Genomic DNA, 15954 nt, shown 5'->3' with positions numbered 1-15954 from the left:
GAACGGAAAACAGTGACACCTCTTTGTAAATATTTGTGATGAAAGATCCAAACTGATGAAAGATCCAAACTATGTTGAAAACAAAGTATGCAGAACTATCATTTAATACAATTCAATATGAAGGTTTTCTTTTTTTTTTTTTTTTTGAGATGGAGTCTTGCTCTTGTCACCAGGCTGGAATGCAGTGGTGCGATCTTGGCTCACTACAGCCTCCGCCTCCTGGGTTCAAGCCATTCTCCTGCCTCAGCCTCCTGAGTAGCTGGGATTACAGGCATGAACCACCACGCCCAGCTAATTTTTGTGTTTTTTAGTAGAGATGCGGTTTTGCCATGTTGGCCAGGCTGGTCTCAAACTCCTGACCTCAGGTGATCTGCCCACCTCGGTCTCCCGAAGTGCTGGGATTACAGGTGTGTGCTACCGTGCCCGGCCTAAAGGTTTGCATATTTTTCTACATAATCATTTGTAAAAAGTTCAGGAAACTATGTCCAAACTTGGAGATTCAAATCATCTGAGAAATTTTTAAAATGAATGCCTATGACTTCACTTATTTAAAAGAACAGCACAAAGTACAATTTACTCAGCAGTTTTATTCAAAGATATTTATAAACAGAAAATGCTTACAATATAGAAAAGTTCAACAGTCCTAATATATAAGGACTCATGAAACAAGGAAAATGTCAGGCTCAAAATACAGATGGGCAATGGATATGAACAGACAAGGAAAAAAGAAAATACAAAGGAATGATACTCAGAAAACAAATTTCTAACTAAGAACAACAAAAGGAGGAAAGCGTTACTCAAAGTTTCTTGTTCATCCTAGCACAACTGAAACACTCTGCACAACCATTTCAGAAAAACAAACATGGATAATAATTCAATCACAAAAATTGTCATAGTAAGTGCTCAAAACATGTTACCTATGTGGCAGACACCACAAATATATGATACATTACCTGCGGACCATGCCAGCATTACCTTCACAAAGTCCGTGAGACAGGTTTTTCAGATAATGAGAGGAAAAATAAGGTCAGAACGCAGGTTCATTAACTTTCTTGGAGTCAGAAAACCCCAGTGGGGCCAGGACATTGTACTGGAGCTCTCTGTCCTAGAGCCCACACTCTCAGTCACTGAGCTATATGCTTTTATCTATAGTTTAAGGGACTTTATTAATGTCAAAAGACTCAAAGCTAAGGGACAGAACAGACATCCCACACCTGGTCTGCTGCTCTTCCCAGCAGGGTGATTCTGGGTTTCAACAACAACCTTATCTTTCTAGCCGGGCATCAATGACACCCAACAGGTCACTTTCACCCCTCCCAGGCTGCAGAGAAGGACCAGTGATGCTTTGCCAGGCACACACGTTTGTCTTAAATGCCTCCAAGTATTTAAGAGAAAAAAAAAGAAAAAAAAATGGTTTAACAGGCCAGTATCCGAAACTACAGGAGCCACGGGTAGAAATAACTCAGCAAAACACTCACTGTTCGAGTCTCACTGTCTTCACGCTCCGGGTTGACTTTCACAGCAATCGTTGTTATCATACCAACCATTTCTGGGGGAGGCACTGTGTTCTCGGGGATCACTTGAGGGTTCTCAAAGTAGCGGTTCTACATAAAAGTCATAAAAATATTTTTTCCTAAAGTCAAACCCAATATTCATTCAAAAAAAAAAAAAAAGACGCTTGACTCTTTGGTGGAAAAAAACAGCATGTTCTACATTTTTATGCTGCACCAACTCCACAGTATTTAGGCTCAGCCATTCATTTTCCAATGCCCCTTAAAGCCTAAACCAACACACACTAGACGTTTACTCTTCCCACAGGACCATAAAAATAACACGACAGGGACCATGTTCTCCATCTTCAACAACAGAAGACAAAGCTTGCCTAAAAGTATTTTCTACTCTTTTTGCCCTGGCTAATAAATGATTAAATACAAACCGTATTACATTCCTACCACAGTAAGGCAGGAAAGAAAGCACTCCATCCCTCCTGGGAAGAAACTATGAGCTGGCAGTCCCCACTGATTAATTTTTCACTCTCTAAACAGACATCAAAGAGGGAACAAGCAAAACACAGGACATTTTTTCTTCTTTCTTGAGACAGAGTCTCGCTCTGTTGCCCAGGCTGGAGTGCAGTGGTATGATCTTGGCTCACTGCAACTTCCACCTCCTAGGTTCAAGTGATTCTCCCGCCTCAGCCTCCCAAGTAGCTGAGATTACTGGCGCGCACCACCATGCTTGGCTAATTTTTGTATTTTTAGTAGAGACGGGGTTTCACCATGTTGGCCAAGCTGGTCTCGAACTCCCAGCATCAGGTGATCCACCCACCTGGGCCTCCCAAAGTACTGGGATTGCAGGGGTGAGCCACTGCCCCTGGCCAAAACACAGGACATTTTTAAAAGCCAGGACCTCACTGCCAACCTTCGCTCTCAGTGGATTTGGGGTTTCACGTTCAACAAGGCAGCTGCCTATGAAAAGCAGCGCTCGGGCTTTGACAGGAGGGCAGGTAGCAGGACTTGACAACTCAAAGTCACTAATTTTAAGTTTTATACATTCTCCCCAGACTGAAATCCTTTAAATGCCAAAAAAGAGTCAATTTTATCTTATATCAATTTAAAAACTTTTTAAAGATTAAAAAAGAAATCTTTAGGCTGGGTGCAGTGGCTCACGTCTGTAATCCCAGCACTCTGGGAGGCTGAGGTGGGTGGATCACCTGAGGTCAGGAGTTCAAGACCAGCCTCTACTAAAAATACAAAATTAGCTGGGTGGGTGCCGCACGCCTGTAATCCCAGCTACTTGGGAGGCTGAGGCAGGAGAACTGCTTGAACTCAGAAGGGGGAGGCTGTGGTGAGCAGAGATCACGCCACTATACTCCAGCCTGGGCAGACAGAGACCCCGTACCCCCGCACCCCCAGCCAAAAAAAAAAAAAAAGAATTATGATTCCCAGAAGAAGAGTCTGGAAGAAGCTATTCCAAACTGGCAAGAGTGTTTACTTCTAATAAGCAGGAAGGAGATGAGGAGATTTTCCTCCTCTACTCCACAAACCTGTATATTGTGGCACTGCTTATAAAGAGTTCTTAATGAGATAAAAAAAAAAGTTAGTAAAATTTAAAAAAAAAACTGAAAATATACACCACCTCCCCAAAAAGTCTTCGAGCCTGTAAACTCAACTGTCTTTAAAATGCACAAAGTGAAAACCAAAAGCAAAACCTCCATGTCAATGGTTGCTTACCAGTAAATGAATTATGACAATTATTTTTCCAAAATTTCTACAATAAAAACATATTGCCTTTATGTACAAAAAAAGTACTTAAGTGAAACAGAAAAACTAAAAAAGCTACTTTTTTGAATGGCTGACTTATCAACCCAGTTTCTAACCATTGCTAAACATTCCCCATTCTAAAATAGTAACCCCTCCCCACACACTATTTCTGCAACCCAACTGTTCTAAAGTCTTTTTGGAATAAGGAAGTATAAACAAATATAACTAATTAAAACCAAAGTAAAAACATACCACTACTTTTGGAAGCTCCTTGTAAATCTGTTTCACAAAATCCAGAAAATGATGAATCTAAAAAAAGCAGACACTTTCGTTATAGGAAGATATTCATAAACAGAAAATACCCATAATAAATAAGAAAAGTTGTAATTGTCTTACTACATAAGAACTCATAAGAGAGGTAAGGAAAATGGTGGGCTCAAGATACAAATAGGCAATGGATGTAAACAAACAAACAAAATAAGTAAATATAAAGGACTGATAAACAGAAAACAAGTTTCTGATTCAGGAAGAGCAAAGAGTTGAAATTTAAAATAAATGCCAGTTTTTGCCTTTCACAAAATAGTAATACACAATGCCTGATAGGATGGAATGAGAGAAAGACTCTCATATACTGTGGGGCCGTAAACCACTGAAACCTTCCTAGAAATCAGCTTAACACAGGAGCATTAACACTTCAATGCCTTTGCCTTGGTAATTCTCCTACAAAGCTAGTCTATGAAATAATTTGAACAGTAAACAAAGGTATTCCATAATAACCATTAAAATAAGAAATTTGAAATACCTTCAATACCCAGAAATAAGGACACCCATAAGAAAGAATACTATGTACCCATTAAAAAATAATTGTGGATGGGCACAGTGGCTCATGCCTACAATCCTGACACTTTGGGAGGCCGAGACTAGAGGATCACTTGAGGTCAGGAGTTTGAGACCAGCCTGGGCAACATAGACAGACTCTGTCTCTACAAAAATTTTTTTAAAAATTGTATATAGAATTTTTTATGACTGTGAAAATGCTTACACTTAACATGATCAAGCTATAAGATGTTATATACAGTATTACCACAATTATGTAGAAAATATACAAAAACATTAAGGTGAGAAAAAGGAAAGAAAAGGCCGGGCATGGCGGTTCATGCCTGTAATCCCAGCACTTTGGGAGGCTGAGGCAGGCGGATCACATGAGGTCAGGAGTTACAGACCAGCTTGGCAACATGGTGAAACCCCATCTCTACTAAAAATACAAAGAAAAAAAAAAAAAAACCATTAGCTGGGTGTGCTGGCATAAGCCTGTAGTCCCAGCTACTTGGGGAGGCTGAGACAGGAGAATTGCTTGAATCCGGGAAGCGGAGGTTGCAGTGAGCCAAGATTGCGCCACTGCACTCCAGCCTGAGCAACAGAGGAAGACTCATCTAAAAAAAAACAACAAAAGAAAAGAGAAAGGAAAGGAAAGAAAATCACCAAGACATAAAATCCTGTTTTTGAGATGGTAGGAATCCTATTTCATCTTTATGCTTTTAATTTCTATTTTAAGTTATTTAATTCAATAAATAATTTTTAATTTTAATAAATAATTTCTACCTTAAATCGTCTATAACAGGCACTTATTTAGGTTATCATCAGAGAAGACATAATTATGGTAAATGCATACTTGCTGCTTACTGTATAGGTAGATGCCAATCACTGTGCTAAGAACTTTAAACTTTATGTCTAATTCCTCAAATGACATTTTAAGGACATACTATGATTACTGTCACTTTACAGAAAAATCTCCAAAAGGTTACAAACTTAACCAATGTCACACAGCTACTGAATTGCAGAGGTGAGATTCAAACCCGGCTCTGGCTTCAGAGCCCACATCTTAATCCCTGTACAACATACAATGACTTGTACATCATACGCATAAATACCAGAACAGCCCAAATAACCTGTCAGTTTGGTCATTTAATACATTTCAACTACTGAACCAATTTAGCAAAGTATTGATAATAACATTTTTTTAAGTCACTGTTAAACTCATAAAGAATTGCCCCAAACTTAGGCTGTATTTCTACACTTGAAAACAGTATGTGTTCAGCCAACTTTGAGAGAGCAAAAAATTTCACAGAAGGAACATGTTGACACACTTTATAAATGCTATAAGGATTTTAAACAACTTACTTCTTGTGTGATCGGTGGCCTGAACTGTTTGTGTAGCTCAATAATTATTCTTAGACAAATAAGAACATTTTCTTCATTTTCTGTCTAAAAAAAAGCATTTAAAGAAAGTTATACTTCTGAAGACTCACTTTAAAGGCTAATTTTCTCAGCAGTTTCTGCACACACACTTTCCATCAACCAACTATTGGATTTGCTGAAAATTCATCAGCTCACAGAACACAGCTGTCCCAGACAGAAAGCTTCGGTGCACCACCAGAAGGGAATCCCACCAGCCAGCTCTGCATGAGTAACCTGGACAGGGGCTTCACTGGCCTTCGTGGAAAGTGGCACCAGGAGCTAAGGACTTCATGGCCCAAATGACACTTTCCATTGTTGGACAATATTGTGAAAAGACCAGGAAAGAATTATTGGGCAAGTGCCAAGGACTGGACCCTGTGCTAAGCACCTTACAAATGCTCTGTGAGGATGGGGTTCCATCTACATTTGACCTGTGAGGGCGTGGAATCTCAGGGGTTAAGCACTGTGGCTGACATGACACAGCAACAAAGCGCCCCAGCCAAGACAGAATCCAAGCTCATCTTTCCAAGGGGCCCAGAAACACGACTGAAATCTAATTGCATCAAGATTAAGAGGGCTGGGCGAGGTGGCTCAAGCCTGTAATCCGAACACTTTGGGGGCCAAAGCGGGTGGATCACAAGGTCAGGAGTTCAAGACAAGCCTGACCAACATGGCGAAACCCCATCTCTACTAAAAATACAAAAATCCGCTAGGCATGGTGGCACGGGCCTGTAATCCCAGCTACTCGGGAGGTTGAGGCAGGACAATCACCTGAACCCAGGAGGTGGAGGATGCAGTGAACCAAGATCACACCACTGCACTCCAGCCTGGGCCAAGACTTCATCTCAAAAAAGAAAAAAAAAAGAAAGACTAAGAGAAGCAAGAAAACAATTTGGAGGTACCAGATGGATTCACCCCAAGGATGTGAGATACTCTTTATGAGCATGTACTAGGTATGATGCGCCACACTGGAGATACACACGGAAAGAACAATACAAGTGAGCCACTCACTGGGCGTCTGTGGGCCCGCACCCGGCTCACCATCCGCAACCGTTTCAAAGTACCTACTATGTCTGGCCAATTCCTCAGTAACTCAAACAATGATTTTCAATTAAGTAATCTTTCTGAGTGGAGGAAATGGGGGAAAAGGGACATTAAGAAAAATTTTTACTCATGTGACTTGGAATTTGGGAGAAAGATAAAACAGTTGTATAATGCTGAAATTTACCATAAGAAAAATCAGTGAAAGTTTTACATACGGCTATATGACAAGAATTAATTCTCAAAACTTACCTCTAAAAAGCGAAACATCACAGACAAAACATTTTTTGTGTGAGGACGAAGATGTTCGTTGGTTGGTATTCTATGAATTATTTCAAGTACGAGCTTCCGCAGTTGCTGGCAAGAAAAAATAAATAAATGTAAGGATAAAAATACTTCCAAGGGTTCCAAATTAATTATCTCACACTCTGCAAGTGTCACACAGCTGTTTACACCCAGCACTAGGAATGAACCACCATCCTACAAAATGGACCCAGTTTTTGAAGCAGTCCTAGAAACTACTTAAATGTAACCCAAAGTAAGTACTGCAGATGATCATTTTCAGTATTTCTACAACTCTGTACCAAATCGACTAAGCCAATTTCTCCCCTTCCACGGCTTATCAGTAAGTCCAACGGACATTGGTGTACGAACATGGAGTTCATTGAAGATAAAAGAGCAAAACACAAACTGAACATAGTTTGGGATCTCCCCTTACCATCTCGCATTAGCTCCCATAATGCTATCGCCAACTACCTTGGGCCCAAGGACTAGTTACATCATGAGCTGTACTAAGCTTCTGTGATTCTGTCTGTGGAGCTGACAACTAAAACGTCAAATATGTAAGGTCTTGCACTGGCATGATATAAAAATACTTTATTTACTAATAAGCGGGTATTATGGGAATGTTTTTTAAAAGTTATTTTTAAGAGCTACATGCTGGGCCGGGCGCGGTGGCTCATGCCTGTAATCCCAGCACTTTGGGAGGACGAGGTGGGCAGATCACGAGGTCAGGAGATCGAGACCATCCTGGCTAACATGGTGAAACCCTGTCTCTACAAAAAAAAATACAAAAAATTAGCTGGGCGTGGTGGCAGGCGCCTGTAGTCCCAGCTACTCGGGAGGCTGAGGCAGGAGAATGGTGTGAACCCGGGAGGTGGAGCTCGCAGTGAGCTGAGATTGCGCCACTGCACTTCAGCCTGGGCAACAGAGCGAGACTCCATCTCAAAAAAAAAAAAAAAAAAGAGCTACATGCTGAAATATTTATAGAAAAAGTGGTAAGCCGGGCGCAGTGGCTCACGCCTGTAGTCTCAGCACTTTGGGAGGCCGAGGTGGGCGGATCACCTGAGGTCAGGAGTTCACGACCAGCCTGGCCAACATGGTCTCTACTAAAATACAAAAACTAGCCGGGCATGGTGGCATGCACCTGTAATCCCAGCTGCTTGGGAGGCTGAGGCAGGAGAATTGTTTGAACCTGGGAGGCAGAGATTGCAGTGAGCTGAGTTCGTGCCACTGCACTCCAGCCTGGGTGACAGAGCGAGACTCCGTCTCCCAAAAAAAAAAAAAAATATATATATATATATATGGACTATTTCTAAATGATCAAGGTAGGGAGGTATGAACAGTGTGTTGGGGGCGTGTCGATAAAACAAAATTGACCATGAGCTATAAGAACTGACACTAGGCTAGGCGTAGTGGCTCACACCTGTAATACCAGAATTTTGGGAGGCTGAGGAAGGAGGATCTATTGAGCTCAGGAGTTCAAGACCAGCCTGGGCAACATAGCAAGACCCCCATTCTCTACAGAAAATTTTTTAAAAATTAGCCAGGCATTGTGGCGCACACCAGTAGTCCCAGCTACTGGGGAGACTGAGGTGGGATGATCACCTGATCCCAAGAAGTCAAGGCTGCAGTGAGCTATGATGGCACCACTGCACTCCAGACTGGGTGACAGAGTGAGACCTTATCTTTAAAAAAAAAAAAAAAAAAAAAAAAAAGAACTGACATTAATAAGACAGTAAGATTGTAAGATTGGAGCTAAGCAATAGGTATGGGGGGTGGTCATTCCTTCTTCTGTATACATTTGCACTGGTCTATAGTAAACAGTGTACACACATGTCATCAGTTGGCAAATGTGAATAATTTAAATTGTAAAAGAGACGTCCTAGACAAAAATCAAACCAAGACATGTAACTGAGGAGGCAGCGGTCTTGAACAAAGTTATCCTTATGTGACAAAACCTCTTTCGTTTTTAAGTGGAACCGTAAGTTTTCTGAGTTAATTCGTAACTGGTCACAATCCCACAGCACCCTTGTCTTCTCATGTTATTTTTTTACATTACCTGTGCTGGTTTCTCCTGAAGAAACTGAACTTCTCCATCTTGGAGAAATGTAAGGAATCGAGGGATGATATGTTCTAGGAATGTAGAATACTGAGGAGATGACGTGACATTCTAATTGTGCAAAAATAAAAGACCCCATTCAGTTATGTGTATGTATTTTCATTTCAAATTTACACATTATAATAACTGCAAAGGAATATAAAACATTTTAGCCAAAAGCAAATTTGTGCTACTTGTATTATTTAGTAATAACATAATTTTAAATTAGGATGATTGTATTTCTGAAATCCAGTTCAGGAAAACTAAATGCTAACTTTTCCTATTAAAATTAGAAATACCAATCCTTTGGGAAATGCTGAACCTGGAACCTGTACTAGCTTGTCTCTGCCACGATCTAAGTATGAAACCTCTATGAAATTATTTAGCTTCTAGGTCTCAGTTTCTTGATCTGGAAAACGAAGAGCCTGAGCAAACCAATGTATTAGTTAGATGTATATTCATTATGTGCTAATTAGATGTATACTAATTATATTATAATCTAATCTAATCCATTATTGATCCTAGTACTGATTTTAAAAGTAGAATAGGAAGGGCTGGGCACTGTAGCTCATGCCGGTAATCCCACCACTTTGGGAGGCCGAGGCAGGAGGATCCCTTGAGCCCAGAAGTTCAAGATCAGCCTGGGCAACAGAGCAAGACTCCATCTCTACAAAAAATGTTTTTTAAAAAGCAGGGCATTGTGGCACGTGCCTGTGCTGTGGTCTTAGCTACTCAGAGGGCTGAAGTAAAAGGATCACTTCAGACCGGGAGTTCAAGGCAGCAGTGAGCTATGATGATGCCACTGCACACCAGCCTAGGCAACAGCATGAGATTCTGTCTCTATTTTTTTTTTTAAAAAAAAAAAAAAGGGGAATAGGAAATAAAACTACAGCATGAAGATACTAGGGCAGTTTCTGGGTCCCACTTAGGAAGTAGAAACTTTGGACAGTTACCTAAACTCTGGGGATATTATTTCCCGCCTTCCTTATAGGACTATTGTGAAGACTGCATGAGTTAATATATGCAAAGTTTATGAAGTTTCTAACACTGCCTACAGGAAATGCTCGGAAGTGTTGTGCTGTTATTTACAGAGCACTTACATGTCAAATACTGTGCTGTGTACCTTTTAGTCTTTCTCATTTAGTCTGAGATGGGTATTATCTCTAAGATAGGTATTATCTCCATTTCACAGATAAGGAAAGAGGATCTAAGAGGTTAAGTTTTGAAAATGGGCACACTAGCTGGTCTGTAGTCCCAGCTACTCAGGAGGCTGAAGTGGGAGGATCACTGGAGCCCAGGAATTCGAGGCCAGCCTGGGCAATATAGCAAGACCTCATATCGAAAAAAAAAAAAAAAAAAAAAAAAGTAAAGTTTTGGAAGTGGATTCAAATCAAGTATATCTAATACCCAAATCCTTTTTCTTGTTTAATGCTTCACTTATTCATTCAACAAATATTTACTAAACTCCTATCATGTGCTCAAAAGGGATAAAATAATGAACAGAACACATAATATTCATGCCCTCAGAGATGGGGGAGGCAGCAGCAGAAGAAAGACAGATATCAAACAAAAAGACTAAGGATACAGAACCATGAAGGGGGATATGCCAACAACTAAGGGAACATATAACTGTGAGACATCATTTACTAAATGTAACCAAGGGCGGAGGACACCTTCCTGAAGAAGTGACATTTACACTAAAACTTGAAAGGCAAGTAGGAGCTACCCATGAAAAGGTAGAAAAGAAGATTCTAAGAAAAGCACATGCAAAGGCACAAAATCAAGAGAAAGCACGAGTGTAAAAGGCATATCAACAGAGTTCAGCATGATGGAGAAGGAAGCATAAGAGAAAGGAGTTCAACTTTTAAGTTTTTTTTGAGACGGAGTCTCACTCTGTCGCCCAGGCTGGAGTGCAATGGCGTGATCTTGGCTCACTGCAAACTCTGCCTCCAGGATCCAAGTGATTCTCCTGCCTCAGCCTCTCGAGTAGCTGGGACTACAGGCATAAGCCACCACGCCTGGCTAACTTTTTTTTTTTAAGTGGAGATAGGGTTTCACCATATTGGTCAGGCTGGTCTTGAATTCCTGATCTCAGGTGATCCACCTGCTTTGGCCTCCCAAAGTGCTGGAATTACAGGCATGAGCCGCCACATCTGGACTGGAGTTCAACTTTTTTTTTTTTTTTTGAGATGGAGTCTCTCTCTGTCACCCAGGCTGGAGTGCAGTGGCGTGATCTCGGCTCACTGCAAGCTCTGCCTCCTAGGTTCACGCCATTCTCCTGCCTCAGCCTCCCAAGTAGCTGGGACTACAGGCGTCCGCCACCAGGCCCGGCTAATTTTTTGTATTTTTGGTAGAGACGGGGTTTCACCGTGTTAGCCAAGATGGTCTCGATCTCCTGACCTCGTGATCCGCCGCCTCAGCCTCCCAAAGTGTTGGGATTACAGGCGGGAGCCACCGCACCTGTCCTGGAGTTCAACTTTTACTATCAGGAGTCTGACAAGCTGGTGAGACCAGACACCTGGGCAGTTAAATGTGGGGCTAAAGAGAAAGATCTGGAGTTGTCTATAACATAATGTAACTTCAGAAGAGGGGTCTATAAAGGAAGGACAGTGAAAGTCAAAAATCAGAAAGCAGTATGGAGCAAGGAAAGAAAACCATTGCAGTTTTTTTTTTTTTTTTTGAGACGGAGTTTCACTCTTGTCACCAGGCTGGAGTGCAATGGCACAATCTCGGCTCACTGCAACCTCCACCTCCAGGTTCAAGTGATTCTCCTGCCTCAGCCTCCAGAGTAGCTGGGATTACAGAGCCCACCACCACGCCCAGCTAACACACCTGAGCACCTGTCTCCTGGGCCAACTCAGTGCAGATTTCTGGGGCCTCCACTCACACAGAACACTGTATGGGAGGCGGCCCCAGGAGCTGTGCAGGAATCAAATAGCTTCTCTCCAAGAAGACAGTGCATTTGTCGGGCAGAAGAACTGTGTTTGGCACCTTTTACCCTTAAAGGTTAAGACTTTTTATGAAACACCCACAACCAAGGATTCAAGGAAAAGAGGGAGACGATTCTTGCTGGAACACTGAACTAACTGCCAGGTTATCAAGAAGTCAAACATATTTGCATGTAAGTCCATATTAACTACTGATTATACAGCTTTCAAATATCTGCATTTCAAATGTCTCTAGTAGGGCTGGGCACAGTGACTCACACCTGTAATCCTAGCACTTTATTTAGGAAGACAAGGTGGGACTATTGTTTGGGCCGAGGAGTTCAAGACCAGCTGGGGCAACATAACAAGAACATGTCTAAAAAAAAAGAGAATTTCTCCAGTTAAAAAGATTCACTCAAGCTGAGCATGGTGGTGCATGCCTGTAGTCCCTGCTACTTGGGGGCTGAAGCAGGAAGATCATTTGAGCCCAGGAGTTCAATGCTGTGGTGTGCTATGATGGCGCCTGTGAATAGGTACTATACTCCATAGCAAGACGTTGTCTCTAAAAAAATTTTTTATAATTAAAAAAAGATTCATTCAACAAGCTGCCTGGTTATTCTGCAAGTATCTCAACTCAGCCACCAGTTTTTTGATCCAGATAAATTGTTCATGTGATTCCTAACCTGAGGGTTTATTTTGTCTTGAAAGATGGCCCATTTAATAATGAATCTGTAAGACTCCTGAAATCACTGGGAGTTTTTAAATTTCACTCACTTCATTTAAACATTTTTCTGGGTGGTAGTAACTTAAGAGAACTGCTTCTTGATGGTCATTCTAGTATTTAATTCTTTGAAGAATTCAGTCATCTGAATTTCATTTAAGGTAAATGTTGATACACAGATTGCAAAAGTCATTACTTGGAAAAGCCCTAACTATACTGCCTCGCATAGAGATAGATATAGATATTGATAGAGATAGATATCGATATCTATCTAGATCTGGATAGATATCGATATCTATCCAGATCTAGATAGATATCGATATCTATCTAGATATGGATAGATATAGAAATCTATCTAGATCTGGATAGATATCGATATCTATCCAGATCTGGATAGATATCGATATCTATCCAGATCTGGATAGATATCGATATCTATCTAGATCTGGATAGATATCGATATCTATCTAGATCTGGATAGATATCGATATCTATCTAGATCTGGATAGATATCGATATCTATCTAGATCTGGATAGATATCGATATCTATCTCGATAGATATCGATATCTATCTCTATCTATCTAGATAGCTATATCTATCTAGATATCTATATCTATCTATATCTATCTATCTTGATAGATATCGATATATATATATTGTTGCCCAGGCTGGAGTGCAATGGCATGATCTCGGCTCACTGCAACCTCTATCTCCCAGGTTCAAGTGATTCTCTGCCTCAGCCTTCCCAGTAGCTGGGACTACAGGCCAGGCATATGCCACCATGCTCGGCTAGATTTTTGTATTTGGAGTAGAGACAGTGTTTCACCATGTTGGCCAGGTTGGTCTCGAACTCCTGGCCTCAAGTGATCCACCCGCCTCGGCCTCCCAAAGTTCTGGGATTACAGGCGTCAGCCACCACACCCAGACTTGCCCCACTAACTTTTAGTTGCTAATCAATGCATCTGAGACCAAAAGCCAGGAAGGAGGTAACCTGCTAATTGCAAATACTAAAAAGGAGAATAAAGTCTCAAAACCTCAAAAGGGTCAGATATTTACAGATATTTAATCCAGATAGCCGTATGTCCACACTTGGTGCCCTGACTCACTGGCTTGTTCCTGCAGGTTCACAGACTGCCTATGATTTCAGCCTCTCCAACAAACCTGCCAGGACTATGGTTCTCTCAGATCAGTTCTTCCAATAAAATGCAGAATGCAGGGTATCCTCTTCTGCCTCTCACCTCTTCATATATATATATATTTTAAACAGCTTGTTTTAGCAGCTTGGGCAGAAGAGAAAGCTCTTTAGCTAGATCTCTAAATATCTCAAGTTTTTTTTCTAGCTCAGCTCAAGGCAACAAGTCCTTGAAAATGTCTATTAAAAAAAAGCTAAAATACTATCCATTACTACAGATAGTAGGGTATTTGATTCAACCCCACTAACATGTATTTAATGTTTATTAATACAAAAGACCTTACGGAAGCTAGGGAGTATTTTCTCTATTGTTCTTAGACTATTATCCTCATATTAAAAAAAAGAAATGTTGGCTGGGCACAGCGGGTTACACCTGTAATACCAGCACCTTGGGAAGCCAAAGCAGGAGGATCGCTTGAGCCCAGAGTTCAACCAGACTGGGTAACAGCGAGACCCTGTCTCTAAAAAAAAAAAAAAAAAAAAAAAAATTAGCCAAGCATAGTGTCTTGCATCTGTAGTCCCAGCTACTCAGGAGGACCACTTGAGCCCAGGAGTTCAAGGCTGCAGTGAGCTGTGACTGCACCACTGTACAGCAAGACCCTGTCTCTTAAAATTTTTTTTAATCAAATAATAAAAATGGAAACGTGATCCTTTTGTAGTTTGTAAGTGTGATGATTGGGGTTTCATGCTCATGTGTGAGACGTGCCTCCCTCAAATGTGCTGGGTATGTCAGCACATTACCCATCTGATGTGAAAAAAATAAGTAACAAACGTGACTTTCTCATCTGTCTATGAGACTAACTGGTACCCAGGTAAACCAAAAAGTTGTGCAAAATACGAGATAACTTTTTTCAGGTGTTGGATTAGGGCCAGTACCGGAGCATGACTCCCAGGAGAAGGGAAATTTACATGCTTAGTCCCATGACCACCATGGCTCTCTGCCTAGGTACAATTTTCCAACTGGGGTTCAGCAAGTTGGGTCCAAGCAGGGGTCAGGGCCTGCTGAGCTGAGGAGTAAAATCCTCAGTGTTCAGGAGAGCTAAAGTGGCTGGAATCTGCAGGGCACAGCACCAGAGAAAAGCAAACCACAGAGCAAGGGAATGGGGAGTGTCTCCAGTGAGGACAGCTGAGGGCTGGACTGCACACACACAGGGTGACACTGCCTGAAGCTCACCACAATGTACCTGCTTTAAGACTGAGAGATGCGGCCGGGCGTGGTGGCTCACGTTTGTAATCCTAGCACTTTGGGAGGCTGAGGTGGGTGGATCGCTTAAGGTCAGGAGTTTGTGACCAGCCTGGGCAACAAGGCGAAACCCCATCTCTACTAAAAATACAAAAATTAGTGGGGCATGGTGGTGCACACCTGTGGTCCCAGCTACTCCAGAGGCTGAGGTGGGCCCAGGAAGTTGAGACTGCAATGAGCTGTGACCACACCACTGTACTCCAGCCTGGGTGACAGAGGGAGACCCTATCTTAAAAACAAAAACAAACAAAAAAAAGATTGCAAGATGAATGAAGATACCATACATCTAGCAATGTTAGAGGATGCTGGATTTCAAGCCTAGCCTGAGTGCAAAGACCTACTTAACATCTTAATAACCTCCCAGACCTCACACATCCAGCTAGACCATGTCCTAGAATAAGGCCTATTCTAGACCAACCGCAACAAAGCCTAAAATCAACCTCTGATGAGATCCACAGGCAGAATTTGAGGTTGAATCCCACCAAGTTAGAGACCTGGGAAAGACCCTGGGCTATCCACAGATCCTCCCCAAAGCATAAAACCAAGCCTACGCAAATTCAGTGGCATCAACTGGTAACTGAACTGCCTACTACGACAAAATGTCAACATTCTTCCGAGGGAGATAACACATCTAGAGTCCCTATGATGTCTCACAAGTAATGTCCACTGTACAGTAAAAAAATTACTAGACGGTTGGGCACAGTGGCTCACATCCATAATCCCAGCACTTTGGGAGGCCGAGGTGGGTGGATCGTTTGAGTCCAGGAGTTTGAGACCAGCCTGGGCAACATGGTGAAACTGCATCTCTACAAAATATACAAAAATTAGCCAGGCGTGGTAGTGCATGCCTGTAGTCCCAGCTACTTAAGAGGCTGAGTGGGAGGCTCACCTGAGCCCAAGAGGTTGAGGATGCTGTGAGCTGAAATTGTACCACTGCACTCCAGCCTGGA

At 41.8% G+C, this 15954-nt stretch overlaps 1 protein-coding gene and 1 non-coding gene across 14 annotated transcripts in view; one reads left to right on the top strand and one right to left on the bottom strand.

The window, feature by feature from the left end:
* TRRAP (transformation/transcription domain associated protein) overlaps positions 1-15954 on the bottom strand; it is a 136256-nt gene that overhangs the window by 115217 nt on the left and 5085 nt on the right. For all 13 annotated transcript variants that reach the window (XM_034964495.3, XM_034964499.3, XM_034964498.3 and 10 more), the window contains exons 4-8: positions 8881-8991; positions 6792-6896; positions 5442-5525; positions 3513-3569; positions 1479-1604 (exon numbers count right to left, since the gene is read on the bottom strand). In XM_034964495.3, coding sequence (XP_034820386.1) covers positions 1479-1604; positions 3513-3569; positions 5442-5525; positions 6792-6896; positions 8881-8991 — 483 coding nt within the window. The remainder of the gene's footprint in view (positions 1-1478; positions 1605-3512; positions 3570-5441; positions 5526-6791; positions 6897-8880; positions 8992-15954) is intronic.
* LOC112440610 (small nucleolar RNA U13) lies at positions 14409-14512 on the top strand. Its single transcript, XR_003028634.2, has one exon. It is a non-coding gene; the product is annotated as a small nucleolar RNA U13 (small nucleolar RNA).

Source organism: Pan paniscus, chromosome 6 (genome assembly GCF_029289425.2).
Source record: "Pan paniscus chromosome 6, NHGRI_mPanPan1-v2.0_pri, whole genome shotgun sequence".
NCBI classification, from domain to species: Eukaryota; Metazoa; Chordata; class Mammalia; order Primates; family Hominidae; genus Pan; species Pan paniscus.
The sequence above is the reverse complement of the archived record's forward strand: the minus strand, read 5'-3'. Positions and strand labels throughout refer to the sequence as shown.